General features: G+C 35.7%; 1 protein-coding gene across 11 annotated transcripts in view; it reads left to right on the top strand.

The window, feature by feature from the left end:
* Positions 1-15,883, top strand: part of FUT8 (fucosyltransferase 8) — a 296,269-nt gene that overhangs the window by 263,036 nt on the left and 17,350 nt on the right. For all 11 annotated transcript variants that reach the window (XM_034643016.1, XM_034643008.1, XM_034643013.1 and 8 more), the window contains one exon: positions 13,930-14,176. In XM_034643016.1, coding sequence (XP_034498907.1) covers positions 13,930-14,176 — 247 coding nt within the window. The remainder of the gene's footprint in view (positions 1-13,929; positions 14,177-15,883) is intronic.

The following is a 15,883-nucleotide window of genomic DNA, read 5'->3' on the forward strand; positions in this document are numbered from 1 at the left end:
TTCATTGGCCTTGTTCTTTCTTTATCCTCCTCTATTCTTCCGCCTTCTCTCATTTTAATTATCATTGTATATCCCATTTTCTCTTCTGTCTTAGCATAGAAATTACAACTTTTTTTTTTTAGTGGTTGCTTGAGAGTTTGTAAAACACATTTACAAATAATACAAGTCTACTTTCAAGGAACACTATATCACTTCATGGGAACTGCAAGCACCTTATAAAAGAACAATCCCAAGTCCTTGCTGCCATCCCTTATAGCATTGTTGTCATTTATTTCACTTATCCATAAGCTATGATCACCAAACATGTTGTTACTATTATTACTTTGAACAAACTGTTACCTGTTAGATTAATTAAGGAAAAGACAAGATTTTATTTTTCTTTTACTTATTCCTTTTCTAACACTCATATAGTGTTTCTGACCTATATAATTTTCATTCTCTCTGAAGCTGGCAACACATTCCCCCAATTTTTGTCTCTGAGAAAGTTTTTATTTCTTCTTCACTTTTGAAGGATAATTTCACTGAATACAGAATTCTAAGTAGATGGTTGTATTTTTTTCAAAACTTTTGAAGTATTTCACTCTACCCTCTTTAAAGTATTTATCCCGCTTGGTGCTGTCTGAACTTCATATATCTGCAGTTTGGTACCTGTCATTAATTTTGGAAAATTCTCAGGCATTATTACTTCAAATATTTCTTCACTTCCTCTCTTTTTCCTCTGGTATTCCCATTACATGTATATTCACCTTTTGTAATTGTCTTGCAGTTTTTGGATATTCTGTTTCATCCTTTTCATTCTTTTTTCTCTTTCCAGTCAGTTTTGTAAGTTTATCTTGCCATATCTTCACAGTCACTGATTCTTTCCTTCATCATGTCCAGTCTACAATGAGCCCATCAAAGGCATTCTTCATTTCTTTTACAATGTTTTTGATTTCTAACATTTCCTTTTGATTCTTTCTTAGAGTTTCCATCTCTTTGCTTACATTACTTGTCTTGCATATTGTCCACTTTTATCATTAGAGTCCTTAGCATAGTAATCATAGTCATTTTAAATTCCTGGTCTGATAATTTCAATATCTCTGCCATGTATGAGTCTGGAGCTGATGGTTGTTTTGTCCCTTCAGTCTGTACTTTTTGCCTTTTAGCATGTCTTGTAATTTCTTGTTGAAAGCTGGACATGATACATCAGGTAAAAAGGAACTGAAGTAAATAGGCCTATAGCGTGAGGTTTTGTGTTTATCTGACTAGGAGTTAGGATATGTTTACTCTTAGCTGTAGCTATGTATCAGATACTGAATTTTCCTCTAGTATTCTTGTTTTTGTCTCCCCTGTTGTTTTTAGATGTTCTTAGAGATTCCTTAAATAGGCATTTCTTTTAGCTATACTACTTTGTTATTACTCAGTAGCCCTATTGATGTGGTAGTGGTATGAGGAAGTGACATTCTGTAGTCTTATGGTTAGATCTCTTTTTTATTGAACCTGAGATGGCTATTTCCTGTCCCCCAGGCTGGTTAGTCTTTGGTAAAACCTTAATAGGTTAAGTTCTGGTAAAATAGTTTCCCTTGAAGGCAGGCCTCAGGGAGAACAGAAAGCTTGCTACAAATAAACTGAGCTAATAGGTGAAAATTCTCTGAAAGTGAAAAAAAGTACAATATGTCTTATTAGAATGATAGAAATGATCACAAATAGCATTAACAAGAGATATGATGATGTTAGTTTTAAATGTAATATTTAATTCATTTGTATATTTTCTGCTATGATATATAAAAATATTCTGAGAATCTTATAAATTAATTTCATTATCTAAAACCCACACAATTCTGAATGAAGGAACAAACTGTTGTAACAATAAAACATGCTAAGCATAATTTCCAGTTCCATCAGGCTCTTTTCATCATGTAAAAATTAACTATAAATGCTAATATTATTTAATAACTAAATAACTAATAACTATAGTGTATGTCACTCTCAAAAATAATCCTTTAGGTCCAAGACATCAGATTCAGCTCCCTGGAAAAGTATGCCTGTAATCATAACAAAAGCAAGAATATTATCTTCTTTCCTGCCATTTCCTTTTTCAGCAGTATATACTTAAAAAATGGACAATGGATCTGCAGCAGAATGCCTATATATTTCTCAAGTACTTTACAAGCAACAAGAATAGAGGTGTTATATAAGTATAGTTTAGCAAATATTTATATACCATTTGCCACCTGTTTGTTATTTAAGAGACTGATAAAGTTCATAAATAAAGGCAGTACCTGTGTAATATTGACTATTTTGCATTGTAAAGCAGTAAAACTGGTGATATTCTCAAATCTCAAAATTTACCCATAACATTGAGATTATGATGCTGAATGGTGGGCTGATCTATTAACTAGCTAAGTGATTATTTCCTACAGCAGACTGTGGGATCTATATTAATTACAGTACTTTATATATTAAATTCAATTCAGCTGTTCAACTAAGCACTTATTTTATGTTTTGTATGTATCTGGGATAGTGGTACTTGCTGAAGTGACAGTATAAAAAGGTTAAGGTTTATGTCCTTATTCTAGATTTGTGTGGGAGATGAATACACATAAAAACAGTTATTAACAGCTTGGTAGATGCAGTGACAGAGATACATAAATGGATGGCTCTTAAAATTACCTTGTGTTCTAAGAGTTAAATTTCTAAAGTTTTAAATTCCTGAAAGCTAAAGTTTTACTATATACCACTTATTAACTCCTCATGTCCTATCTAACATCACCTATGTAGGGAAGATAGCCTTTGCTGTCTTGTATATATCATGTAACCACTCCTCCTCTCCTGTACATGTGCGCGCACACACGCATACTCAAACTCACAGCTGTACCGGCCAACGTGATTACCTGACCCTGGGAAACTAATCCTTTAGGCTGGGATGTGCAGATAAGATTCCCTGTGGAGAGATGATCTAATCTTGTAGCTGAACACTCTAACTCTGGAGTCCGATGAATCTGAATTCTGATTCCTTCACTGGTCATCTCTAAGTGTACTTGGCCTATAGGGTCATTTTGGTAATTAGAAGAGTTAATGTTTATAAGCATTATGTACAGTACCCAACACATGGTCTCAGTAAATGTTAGTATTATTACAAGACAGGGACTCTAGGTTATCTGAGTATGTGACTAAGCTGTTAAATTCTGTAGACTGAAGCTGATGTCTACAAGATGGGCCCTGAGCAAGAGTGGAATCAGGTAGCAGAAAGGAGGGTGTTGCTGACCCAAACAGACCACCATGTGGCCGCAAAGACATGGCATGAATTGCAAATTTCCCTTCTCCTGAGATACAGTTGTACTTCCTGCTTTTTTCCCTTGGCAAATTCCCTTGTATTCTTTCAGTAATTTCCTTTTCACTTGATCTAATTTGACTAGGTTTCTAGACTTTGCATCCAGTGATCCTTGGTTAGTAAAACAGTTCTCAATAAGTATTTTTTGGTTGTTTGATATTGGTGAGAGGAAATAGCCGTGTACAAGATTTGTTCTAACGAAACAACTATGTAGTACTAGCTTCAGAACTCCAATATCCTTTATATTATGAATTTCATATTCTACTCTAACCAAGCAAGCAGTATCAGCAGGCATAAGTAATATTCTATTCTTCTTATCCTTTTCTGTTTCTATGGTATAACTACCTCTTATTTCCATATTGCAAGGAAAAGAAATAATGGTTTGTTGGTATACAAAGAAAAAGGATCTCTTAGAGCCAAAATGTAACAGTTTTATTATCTGATATATGTAATTTCCTGTGCATTGAAGCCTATGAAGGGCATTTGGGGTCATAGCACTGATTAATCCAGTTAAGTTCTCTGAGTTAACAGTAGTTCTCAATGACATTTTATAGGAAATATAGTTGTCATCAATAGTGTCATGGTATGAACATTCATATTTTACCTCAAACATCATTTCTGGCTTAAGTTTTCTTCTCTTGGGATAGTGAGTTCTCTAAGAATTCTACCTATTGTGTAAAATTAGGCTTTATTTTATTTATTCTTAAACTACGTCTTTCAAACACCAATGAAAGATCCCTAATTCTAAGATTTGGTGAATACATTCTCGAATACCTTGTTTAAACCTTCCATGATTGTATATGCTTTGAACTCTTTGTTCTTCTCTTTTCAGATGGGCAAGAATCACCCTGTTGTCGTTTGGAAGATCTCCATCCCTCTAAATATTATTTCTTTCTAAATATTATTTGTTCTTGAGAAGTAGTAGTTTAACTACATGAATTTATTATTAGTATATAAATGCAGTTGTGATTGTCCCTGTTCATTTATGTTCAACTAAATAATATATCGAATTGACTTAAAAATTACTTTGTATCACCTCTAAAAGTCCTTTCTCTGACCTTTTTTAATCTTTTAGAAATTCCACTGACATGAATGAAGTTAATTAAAATAATCAAGGCTGAAATTTGTTGCTGAAAATATAAAATATTTGTATTTATTTTGTGATTCATTTTGGATAGCATCCGTTATTATATCCTGAATTTTGGATAATATCAGAAGTAGAAACTTCAATTTATAAGGTCTTCGGGAGCAAATTGAAATTTGTTCATTTTTATTTATCAATATACCATTTAAGGAATTAAAGGAGGAAATATTTTTTAATGCAGACATATTTTAGACTGCAAAATATTTTTGCTTTAATGTTTAACAGTGGAAAATAAGTATGTATATAGATAATGAGAGTGGTTTACATGTTTAATAAATCTCTTTATGATAACTGCTTTTTAGATTCTTTGTTCTTAAGTAGGCTATTTCTCTTTCGTGGAAGGGCTATTCTATAATTATTAGGAAATAAGACTGTCATAGGTTGGCTAATTCATATTCTCTTTACAATCAAATTGTGAAGGTATTATTAACTCTTAACCATGAGCTTAAAGTTGACTCAGAAACACCCTAATTGTTTCATACAATTTAAATTTGAGATTATCTGTCTTTAGCTATTATTTTTGTTTCTCCAGGGATCTCAATATGACCCAAAATGACAGTGAATTAAGTTGTTTTGTTTAGCCACGATCTAATTGCTTTATATGTGCACATTGATCAGTGTTTGAAGTTTATGTCCTTTACTTAATATTAAATTCCTTGATCTAGTGCCTGCTGTAGAGAGCGATCTGGACCTTACCAATTGGTGTTACCTTACTCGTACCTGGAGCCCCACCCATCCCTCCTTTATAAAAAAATTCCACGTAGAGTCACTTTTGCTTTCTGTGAAACTTTAAGGTAATGGAGTAAGGTGGTGTAAAACTTCAGATTCTGAAATCAGAATGTCTGGGTTCAACTACTGTTTCTGACTGCTAGCTGGGTGACCTTGAATAAGTTACTTAAATTCGTTTGTAAAATAGGGATAAGAGAGTACTCCCCTCATAAAGACTTTGTGGATTAATTGGGATAATGGATGGAAAAGATTTAGTGTATTACCTGGCATGTAGTTGGTGCTCAATAAATGTTAGCCTTTAATTAAAGTTGCTGACAGGGAGCTGAGGCAGGGAGGCGATGGACGCAGGGGCTATTTTAGAAATGGCTCATAGCATGCGTGGGTCATTGAAGAGGAGTAAAGTATATGAAAAGAACAGACTCTGGGGGCACCTGGCTGGCTCAGTCAGCAGAGCATGCAACTCTTGATCACGGGGTTGTGAGTTCAAGCCCCATGATGGGTATAGAGAGTACTTAAAAAAAAAAAAAAAAAAAGAACCGACTCTGGACCCTCGTCCCTGCCAGAATTTTTATGATTTGGGATGAAGACATGATTATGGTAAAATCGTAGCTTCTGATTTGGAGACTTAACAGGTAAGACTTTGGGGCCTATTGATAACTCTCTACAGGTTGAAAAATATGTTTCAGATGATGAGAAACCATAACCTTGGCAGGGGAGTGACAGGATCTAGTCCAGGTTCTAAAGAGGGTTGTGGTGTGCTGTCCCTGATTTAAGTATAAATGAAAAATGTTATAGGAACCGTAGTGTGAAGTATCAAATCTGTACAAAGTATTATCTTTTGTAAGCAGTAACAAACAAAAGATTTTTCTCGCCATCTCAGACATCTCCTTGCCCTATTTGCTACATTTGTCTTCCTCCTTCCTCCCCTTTCCATGCTCTGTTAGTTAAGGTTTCATGCCTTTTATCTCAGAGTTCTTTCTCTTCATATATCCCCCAGTTAAGCCAAAAACAGTAAAATATAGCCACTCTTTGAGTAATGTCTTTACAATATTTATCTCAGCTGTGCCACCAGAGGCTACAGATTGTAAAGAATTGGCTCTCTTCTCTCTAGAGACTAACACAACCCAGAAAAGGAGAGAAGGGGAAGGTCAGCTGACTTATACCAGATCAATGGCTGCATTGACAGCAGGATCTATGGCTTGGCACATGACGCTATACCTTAACGCCCATCTCTTCTTCCACAGTGGAAGCCAAGGCAGCTGGGAGAGAAGAAAGATTCTGTAGTCTGAGATGGCGAGCAAGCTAAAGGTGGAAATGGTGGCAGGGTGACTTTTGGAGAACGAGGGAGATTTGCTACCCCAATCCCTGGTTTAGTAGGCAAGACGTTTGTCTGTTTGATCAGCAATTTGTAGAGTGCCTTAGCGTGGTGATACTACACTCGATTTGGTTGTCTTCTCTCCTAATATCTCACAAAAGTTTTAACTGTTTTGTTAGGATTTTCTTCTTCCGACATGACTATATTTTCATTTTCTTCTCTCATGGGGTAGCCAGAATTTCTAGATATAATTCTTATGTTTTTGGGTATTGGGATTGATCTATACGCTGTTAACAGGAAACTCAAATTAGTCCTTCCTGATTTAACAGTTGAATGATAATTTAGCAGAAAAATCACAAGGAACTGTAAGTCCAACATGAAACTTTGCATTCTTAACTCCAACCAAGTGCTAATCACAAAGGCTGCTATAAAATTCCTCCAAAGCAAAAGGGAACACAGCATGTCAACTGACAGCTCTATCCTGTGAGATCCTGGTGACCCCCCAGTAGACGCAATCATCTCTTTCAGGAATCCTCAAGGGATAAAAGACTATTACCTGGAGGTCCTTCCTCCTGCCTGTTTCTTTCAAGGAGAGTGACTTGTGGTGAAAGAATAAGAGGAATATGAAAATGAAATTGTCATTTTTTTTTTTATGAGAATGGGGAAAAGAGAGTTTGGAGTTCGGCTCTTAAATAATTTGTTGAAATTAAGCCTTATCTTTCTGCTGCTTTCCATTCCTCTATTTTCTTGTTTTTTCCCCCATGAGAAAAGCTGTTCTAAAATTCTTTGGGATCCCTTGGATTAGAAGGAGTTTCTAAGTTAGGAAAAAAGTACTAAATTATTTAAAAAAAAAAAAAAGGAAAGAAAAAGAAAAAAAGCCAGAACACTCTTCCAAATCTCTACATGGAGTTATAGGGCCTATGCAATGTGAGTCATCAGAGAAACTGTTGGCACTGTCCCATTTATGAGCAAGCTGTCTGTGGACTATCTGGAATCTTGGCAAAGTAACATATATGTATATGAAAGTTAAATGACTAAATTTGTTTCAGAAACATGCAGAATGACTGTACGGAGCCTTCTGTTCAATGGCATGATGCAAAAAATCTCTTTGGTCTTTTTTCTTTTGATACTGTCCTGCCTGCCTCATCCTGAACTGCATAACTCACTAAGATATTACATATTTTCCATAGCCGTTCTTTAGTCCCGTATCCAGTCTGTCAGAATAACATTGAGGTCGGTGAACCATGAGTCTGGTTGCCTTTGCAAGGCATTTCTGTACTAGTAAAGCAGGAAACACCTCGTACGAATGCTGCACAATCATTCCCATAGTGTGATATGCTAATTCTTAAGAATGTTGCTAACACTGCACTTTGTTTCATGATTGAATTTAGAACTTTTACTCAATTGGTTGAAGGCTTCAAACTGGCAGTAATAACAGTCTTTTGAGTTGTTGCTTAAGTAGAGCGGTGATGGAATTCATATGGCAGGCGACAGTTGCTCATTCAAGTTCAAGAAGAAATCTCTATCAGCCGCAGTGGTTCAAAAACAAAAGGAAGGTAGCCCAGCTGTTCACTTTCCTCCGTATTTTGAGAACACAGCTCAGTCATTAAATGAAGATATAAATATTAATGTCATCATTGTTAAAAATCCTGAAGAGTAGACCTCACACATTTGTGTGATTTGTGTGTGTGTGTGTGTGTGTGTGTCCATCTTATTGTGTCTCAAGTAAAATCAAGAAAAATCCCCACTGCCTCTAGAGGTCTCACCACAGGTAGTTAGCTTTCAGTCTTGATCTCCTTTTACTCGTACCTCCCCTAACAAGTCTCAGAGACTTTAGTAAGAATTTAAGCAGTCATATTTGGCCACACAGTGTTAAAGAATGTAAATCTCAGAAGTCCAGAATATCTTTGTAGATATAATTTAAGCATACAGATTCTTTGCTGTAATATGTATTACTAGTTTAGACAGCTTACTGTCTTTCTGTGCTTTCATTGTGGAACAGAATTTTGATCAAGTCAATTTAGTGATGATAGGATGTTAGAACTTTCAGATAGCCAGTCACTATCTTTCAGTTTGAACATTTGTTGAATATTTTGAAAAGATAAAAGCTGCTTATTGTTCTATTGCCTATGATAAACAGTATGAATAAGATTTACTTTTAGTGTGTATCTTATATCTCCTTATATCTAATATATTTAGGAGTATATCTTTGGCTCACTGAATTTGGGAACTTTCATTAATTTTTAAAGAATATAATATTTTGGCACATAATCTCTTCCTTGACCAAACTCTAGCTAGCTTCTTGAGAGTTGTTCAGCAGAATTGATCCCAGGGTAAAGAACTAACATTTTTTGAGAATTACTATGTGTCAGGCATTGTGCTCAGCTTTCTCCATGTAATATCTCATCCTTAAAATAACTCGATGAATAAGATACTATAATTAATCCCATTTTACAGATGAATAAGGTGCTGTAATCAATGCCATTTTCCAGATGAAGAAGCTGAGGTGAAGTTAAATATAACTTACCCAAAGTCACACGACTGTTAAGTAGATAGAGCATTTGAACACGAGTTTTTGTCATTCCAAATCCATACTCGTAATCTCTATGTGCTATAATCAAGGTACTGTGCGAATAGGCGTTTGCTTTACCATATTTGTTTGAAGTCTCTCCCTTCGTCCAGCCTCAGGTAGGTCCATGAATCTCAGCAGTGGGCACAGTCTTTGGAAAGACTCTTGGGTGTGATGGCATTTACCAGCTATAGCCATTCAAGAAAGGGAATTAAAACCTCATTCTAGGGGCGCCTGGGCGGCACAGCGGTTGAGCGTCTGCCTTCGGCTCAGGGCGTGATCCCGGCGTTATGGGATCGAGCCCCACGTCAGGCTCCTCTGCTGTGAGCCTGTTTCTTCCTCTCCCTCTCCCCCTGCTTGTGTTCCCTCTCTCGCTGGCTATCTCTATCTCTGTCTAATAAATAATAAAAATTAAAAAAAAAAAAAAAACCTCATTCTAACCATCTGTAGCTATTTGAGGGAAGTATGGACCTATGTGGATATTGAAAGAAGTCTTCTTAGGAGTCTTGAGACCAGAAAGCAGATAGCTTTTTTGGTTCAGAATTGCCAAAGTGTTATTTATAATCCCCTCCTCCTCCCAAGTGAAATTTAAGTTACAGGTAGTGATGTCTTATTGGAGATTTTTCCCAACTGGCAACCCTGTTCTAAACTTCTTTATTTTGACCATTCTGGCTGTATGAATTCTGTCTTCAGGAGATTTTCTCCTCTTAAGTTCTGTTTCTCTCACAAGGCAGAGTGATAACAGTCACTGAGTAGCAACTGAAGAAAGAAGATAGTAAATGCAGAAGATATCTCATGAACTAAGACCCCAAATCTTTTCCACCCTTGGAACATTTTTCCTTATAACAGAACCTATTCATTCATGGTAGATGTTAAGACCTTTCTATTGAATCTACTAATGATTAATAATTCAAATTGACTAATTCCAGGGCTAGTGTCTCTGTCTTATGGCATGTGGAATGATAACAGAATAATGCTTTTAAATGGGGTTGCAATGAATTGAGCAGCAGGGAAGAGGGCTTCTCTAGAGATACATGCCAGCAGCTGTGCAGATCCTCCCTGTCAAAGAGCTATCTGTGCTACTGGCAGAGAGCTGTAAGTGTACTAACAAGTCTGTTGAGTCTTCCCTGCCTTTGGAAACAGAGTTAGCAACAAGAAGAGGTAGCCTTGAAAATGAGTCTCTGAAATAATTAATAATGACCATATCAGTTCAAGTTGAACGAGGCAGTCAATTGTGTAATACCTAGGTTAGTTGGTCTGATTCTTTCCAAATGCATAGTGCTGACTTTTGTATGACTTACACATACAAAACATTCTCTTGCTGAAAGGTTGATGCAGTGCTGCTTTTTTTTTTTTTTTCAACACTAAAGTATTAATAGAATGGCAGGGCACTTTTGATTGATCAAAAGGAGACATACTTAAATGCTTTGAAATATATATATATATAGGTTCCAGAAAGCAGAATGTAACATAAATAATGCAGTAAACACTAATCTTGGCCCTTTTATTAGCTTTATTACCTTTGAGAAATTCACTTAACCTCTCTAGTTTATTTCCTCTATAAAATGAGGGAGTTTAAGTAAATCTGTGTTTCCCAAACTCAGATTACTAGAGATTAGTTTAAGTGGCATATGAGATAATTTCAGACAATTTCCTGATAAAAGATTAAAATAAACATTGAATCTCATAGTTGAGAAAGTTACTTTTTTTTCAGTCTTTCTAATTATGTCAGGCAAATTCTCAACTTGGTATCAAGGTATCTTTAATAGTTCTTTAATACTGGATAATTGTTTGGGTATGGAGATGGGTAGGAACAGGTACTGGGAGTCCTCTATTCCTCAAGAGTTTCTTAGAAGAGAAATGAATTCATTTCTTCAAGGGAAAGGTACTGGAGTGCTTTTTTGCTTCTTTCTGTCTACCTCATTTCCCTTCCACTTGGAAAGAAAGCAGTGTACAACTGGTGAGTTTAGGAGAAGGAACTGAATGTGTGAGGCGCAGCCCTTTCTGGCTTCTTTCATGGTACAGTCTACTCTCAGAAGGCATGCTCCTCCACCTCCCCCGTGTGGTAGGCCATGGTTGACAAACTCTGCACAGGGCTGGCTGGGAACTATTAGGAAACCCATAAAGCCAAAAATCCAAAACAAAGAACTACGTTCTGTAGTTTATCCTTATTGGTAATCAAGCTGATATTTTGATCGCCATTTTATTCTTCTCTGTCTCTCATTTGGTTTCAAACTCATAGGAGATGTAAGCGAAAAAGCAATTATACCCCTTTTTTTCGCTGATAATCTCCTCTTTAAAATAGAAATCTGGCTTGGGCTCGGAGCCCTTCACAGGAAATAGTATCTATATAGAATTTAATAATATGGTTTTGTTTTCAGTGAAGTTATTTACTGAACAAAATTATCTCTAGAATCTGTTCCAGATTTAAATTCTTTTGATTATGTATACCAGTAGAATAAAAAATGTTAGGTAGTAAACCAAGTTAAAAAAGGAACCTTCTAACATAACATGTACTATGTTATCTTCATTTATTTTGAAATATATCATTATTGAGGAAGCTAAACTTTTATTTTTTATATAAATGAAAATGATATTGATATGAAAATGATAAATTCATAATATTTTACTGGTTGAGTATTGATATCTTTTTTATAGCATGTTTTTGGGTGATGGTATTTTATTTTGTTTATTTTTCTTTCACTGAAAGCAGTCAGTTCTGGGAGAGGTTTTTGAACTAGAAATCTTGGAGGGCAAGAACCATGTTATCATTGTATACTCTGCCTCGTACGGTGTTTGGAATATAGCAGTGTTGAACAACTGAATGAATGAATGAATGAATGAAGAATCAACAAAAATAAACTGAATCCTCTGTCTTGGAGATAGAGGAAGTTTTCATTTATATCTGAAAGCTGTCAGTAGGACTAGCTGTAAGAAAGCTGAGGCCTTGGGGCAATCGAAAGGGTAATACTTCTATGTAAGTGAAAGATGGGCTAGTAACACAGAACATTTAGAATGACCTTGTTAGGAAGAAATCACAAAAGGAAGGTAGCTCTATTAATTTTGCTTTTGTTTATAGTCGTATAGGATAGGCTAGATTTTTCCTTTCTTTCTCTCTTTTTTATAAAAAAACTTTTTCTCTTCCTTTTTTTCTCTATCATTTATGTACTACACCCCTTATGTCCATATCAGAGAAAGCACCCCAATTTCCCTTGCCTTAGGAAGATTATTAGAGCTTAATTTAATATGTAGCTCACTCTTTCCCCAATACACTCTTAATTACAGTTTCTCGTCTGATAGAGGTACCCACCTCTTTTTTTTTTTTTTTTTTTGGTGTCCACCTCTTTCTTAATTGGCACTCTAGATGAACTGCAATACTGGTGGTAAATTTTTTTATTGCCACTTATTCATGCAACAAATGTTATCTTTCAAGGGCTTTATTCTAAGAATCCTGAAATGAGTCTTACATATCAGAGAAAGAGAATATTAACCAAACATTTTTAATTTTTAGTTAGGCCAACTGATTTTCTAATAATCATGCAGTTGGTTTGAGTGATTACTTTCCCAGGTCATGTAATTTATCTTAAAACATTTTGCATATATGCAAAAAAAAACACAAACAGAATTTGAGGACTATGTTCCATTCTGGTGAATACATTTTAAATGTTTTCTAGGTTTATTCTCCACAAATGCATTCTTTCTTTAATGGTCCAAGGATTAACTGTGATTCTAATTCATTATGCACAATGACAACATCTTAAGTGGAGTTATTTTATATGTTCAGGTTAATATTTTCTGTTACTGAAATTTTAATTCAGTACATTTTGTATTTGTGAAATTTCTCTGCCTGATGTCTTTGTGTCTTCTAGTTATTACTATGTGGTCTTCAATATATAAAGTAAACTCTGAAGTCACTGGCTTATCCAATTTGGGGATGTTCATCTCATTGTATTATAAAATTGATAGAACAGGGGCACCTGGGTGGCTCAGTTGGTTAAGTGACTGCCTTTGGCTCAGGTCATGGTCGCAGGATCCTGCTCAGAGGGGAGCCTGCTTCTCCCTCTCCCTCTGCCTGCTTGTGCTCGCTCACTCTCTCTCTCTCTCTCTGTCAAATAAATAAATAAAATCTTAAATAAATAATAAAATTGATAGAACAGCAATAACATTAATGATATATAGAAGTTGGATTCTGAAACTAATCATCATCTACAAAAGTTAGCATCTAATCTCTGTTCCAACTTTAAATTAATATCCAGATGAACAATCAAGATAGATTATGTTGTTGTCATAATTGAAAATATAATAGACAATTTGGCCAAGAAAAAAGAAGACTTTAGAATTATCTAGGTTTTTTTTTTCTTTAAAAGATGTAACTGCTTAGGTTATAATTATAATCTTTAGGTATCTCTAGTATCATTGTGCTCTGTCATTAAAGTAATGCAAGAGCCATTTGCTGTAATGGCAATCTGGCAGTTTTGAGAACACTTTATTGTCTAGTTCAAAAACTTAAAAAAAAACCAGAACTTTGCCTCACTGTCTGTGTTCAGTAGCAATATGGTTATTCTCTGATTAGATACTTTGAGTACTGGATACATCCTTATCTGGGATATGAGATGTTGATATGGCAGCATGAAAAAATGCCATGGATTTGAGAGGTAGACCAACCTAAATGTGAAATTTAGCTCTATCACTTCTGTGCTAGTACCTTGGGCAACCGACTTAACTGCCTCTGTAAAGTGAGAATTATAATACTGCTTTAGAGTTGCTATGAGGATGAAAGCATCCAGAGTGAGTTCTTCTTAAATGGTAATTGTATGAGGAATGCAGTATGGTGATGATATGTTTTGATATTCTCGCAGGTGAAGTAAAGGACAAAAATGTTCAGGTGGTTGAGCTCCCCATTGTAGACAGTCTTCATCCTCGTCCACCGTATTTACCCCTGGCTATTCCAGAAGACCTTGCAGATCGGCTTGTACGAGTCCATGGTGATCCTGCAGTGTGGTGGGTGTCCCAGTTTGTCAAATACTTGATCCGCCCACAACCTTGGTTGGAAAAGGAAATAGAAGAGGCTACCAAGAAGCTTGGCTTCAAACATCCAGTTATTGGGTAAGAATCTGATTTATTCAGATAGTAGCAGAGATATGTATACTTTATAATATATTATAAACTGTATGATATATACTTTAATTTTCAGAGCCCCACCCAAAAACAGATGTTCCAGGGTTCACCTTAGGTCACAGGGAGATCATTCTTCCTTTGTTCACTTAGAACAGCTGAGTCATCATTCTTTGTTACCCTCATTTACTTATTTATTTATTCATTCAACAAATATATTAAACCCATATTTCTGAAATTAGCTACCTCTTCTGGGGAAGCTAACAAAACTTTATTTTATTGAGAGTATTTTGGATGTTATACATGACTCCTGTCTTATCCTAACAAGGCCATGAGATGAAGCTGTCACATTTATAGCTTTTCTATTGCATTTTTTGTTAGGCTTCATTAATTACCACTGGTGATTATTCTGCATTTTTCGATGCTCTGTTTTCTTTTCTGTCGTGGAAGCTATTTTTGAGAATAAGAGGACTATTTATAATGTAAGATAATGTTAAAATTATTATTTAAAATTATCTCTTGGCCCACTTGGGAATTATCGTGTACATATGCAATCAGTCTCATGCTTATGTTCAGGGAGATGTATCAGGAGATCCTAGAACAATGAAGAATCCAAAGGAGCATCTTTGCTCATAAGTATGTGCTTCTTGCACATACATAAACAGTTATGGAAAGAGGAATTTCCTGAGTTCTGGTGCCAAATTTCATACCTTGGGAAAATTTTCTTTGCCTAATGGAAAGAATACTGAGCTAGAGAAAAGAAAGTGTTATTAGAAAATCATAAGGAAGAGAAAATACATTTACAGTACTGTACGATAAAAAATCTGTGTATAAGTAGACCCACACAGTTCACACCCATGTTGTTGAAGGGGCAATTATAGTGAAAAGCAAGTACACGAAGAACTTTTACTTTTGTGATGACCAGGTTGAAATGTATGTGAGAGAAACCAGCTTCCCTTTGGTTTATGTTGTCTTTTTGTTCATTGATAATGTCTTCAGAAGCATCAGTTTCCTTAACTGTCTGATGAAACACTTACATTAAATTAAAATGACTTCTAATATCTTTCACAGGCCTAACATTTTGGTTCTTCCATAAAGACCATAATGCTCCTCTCTCGAATTCTTGATTCAGGCCTAATTTCAAGAGTACTCGGCGAGTTGAGGAAATTGAGTAGTAGTACTCTGCCACTACCTCAAATGCCCCTCTTCCTTTGATTCTTCCTCTGTTATTACAGCTCTTCTTTGTTTTTATTTTTATTTTCATATCTCCCACCCCACATCTTCCCTTGTGTCTTAGTCTTCATATGTATAGAAGTTACTGATCCCCCTTTTATTTTTAAAAATTTTATTTTTTTATTTGAGAGAGCAGGCGCATGAAGGGGGAGGGAAGGGCAGAGGGAGAGGGAGAAGCAGACTCCCCGCTGAGCAAGGATTGGGGCTCCATCTCAGGACCCTGGGATCATGCCTGAGCCACCCAGGCACCCCGATCCCTATTTTAAATGTTAGAGCTAAAGAAATACATGGTGAAATCAGAGTGACAAATAGTGCTTCTTCTCATGAAGCTTTTCGTTGAAATTCAGTGGAATTGTTCTTTCTGTCCCACTTAATCTCTGTGGAGCACAGTGAGCAATTCCAATTTCATGAGAGAAGCAGTGATTAAGAAGGATGTGGGAAGAAAAAGATGATAGAATAGGTATT

This window comes from Ailuropoda melanoleuca, chromosome 14 (genome assembly GCF_002007445.2).
Source record: "Ailuropoda melanoleuca isolate Jingjing chromosome 14, ASM200744v2, whole genome shotgun sequence".
In the NCBI taxonomy this organism is placed as follows: Eukaryota; Metazoa; Chordata; class Mammalia; order Carnivora; family Ursidae; genus Ailuropoda; species Ailuropoda melanoleuca.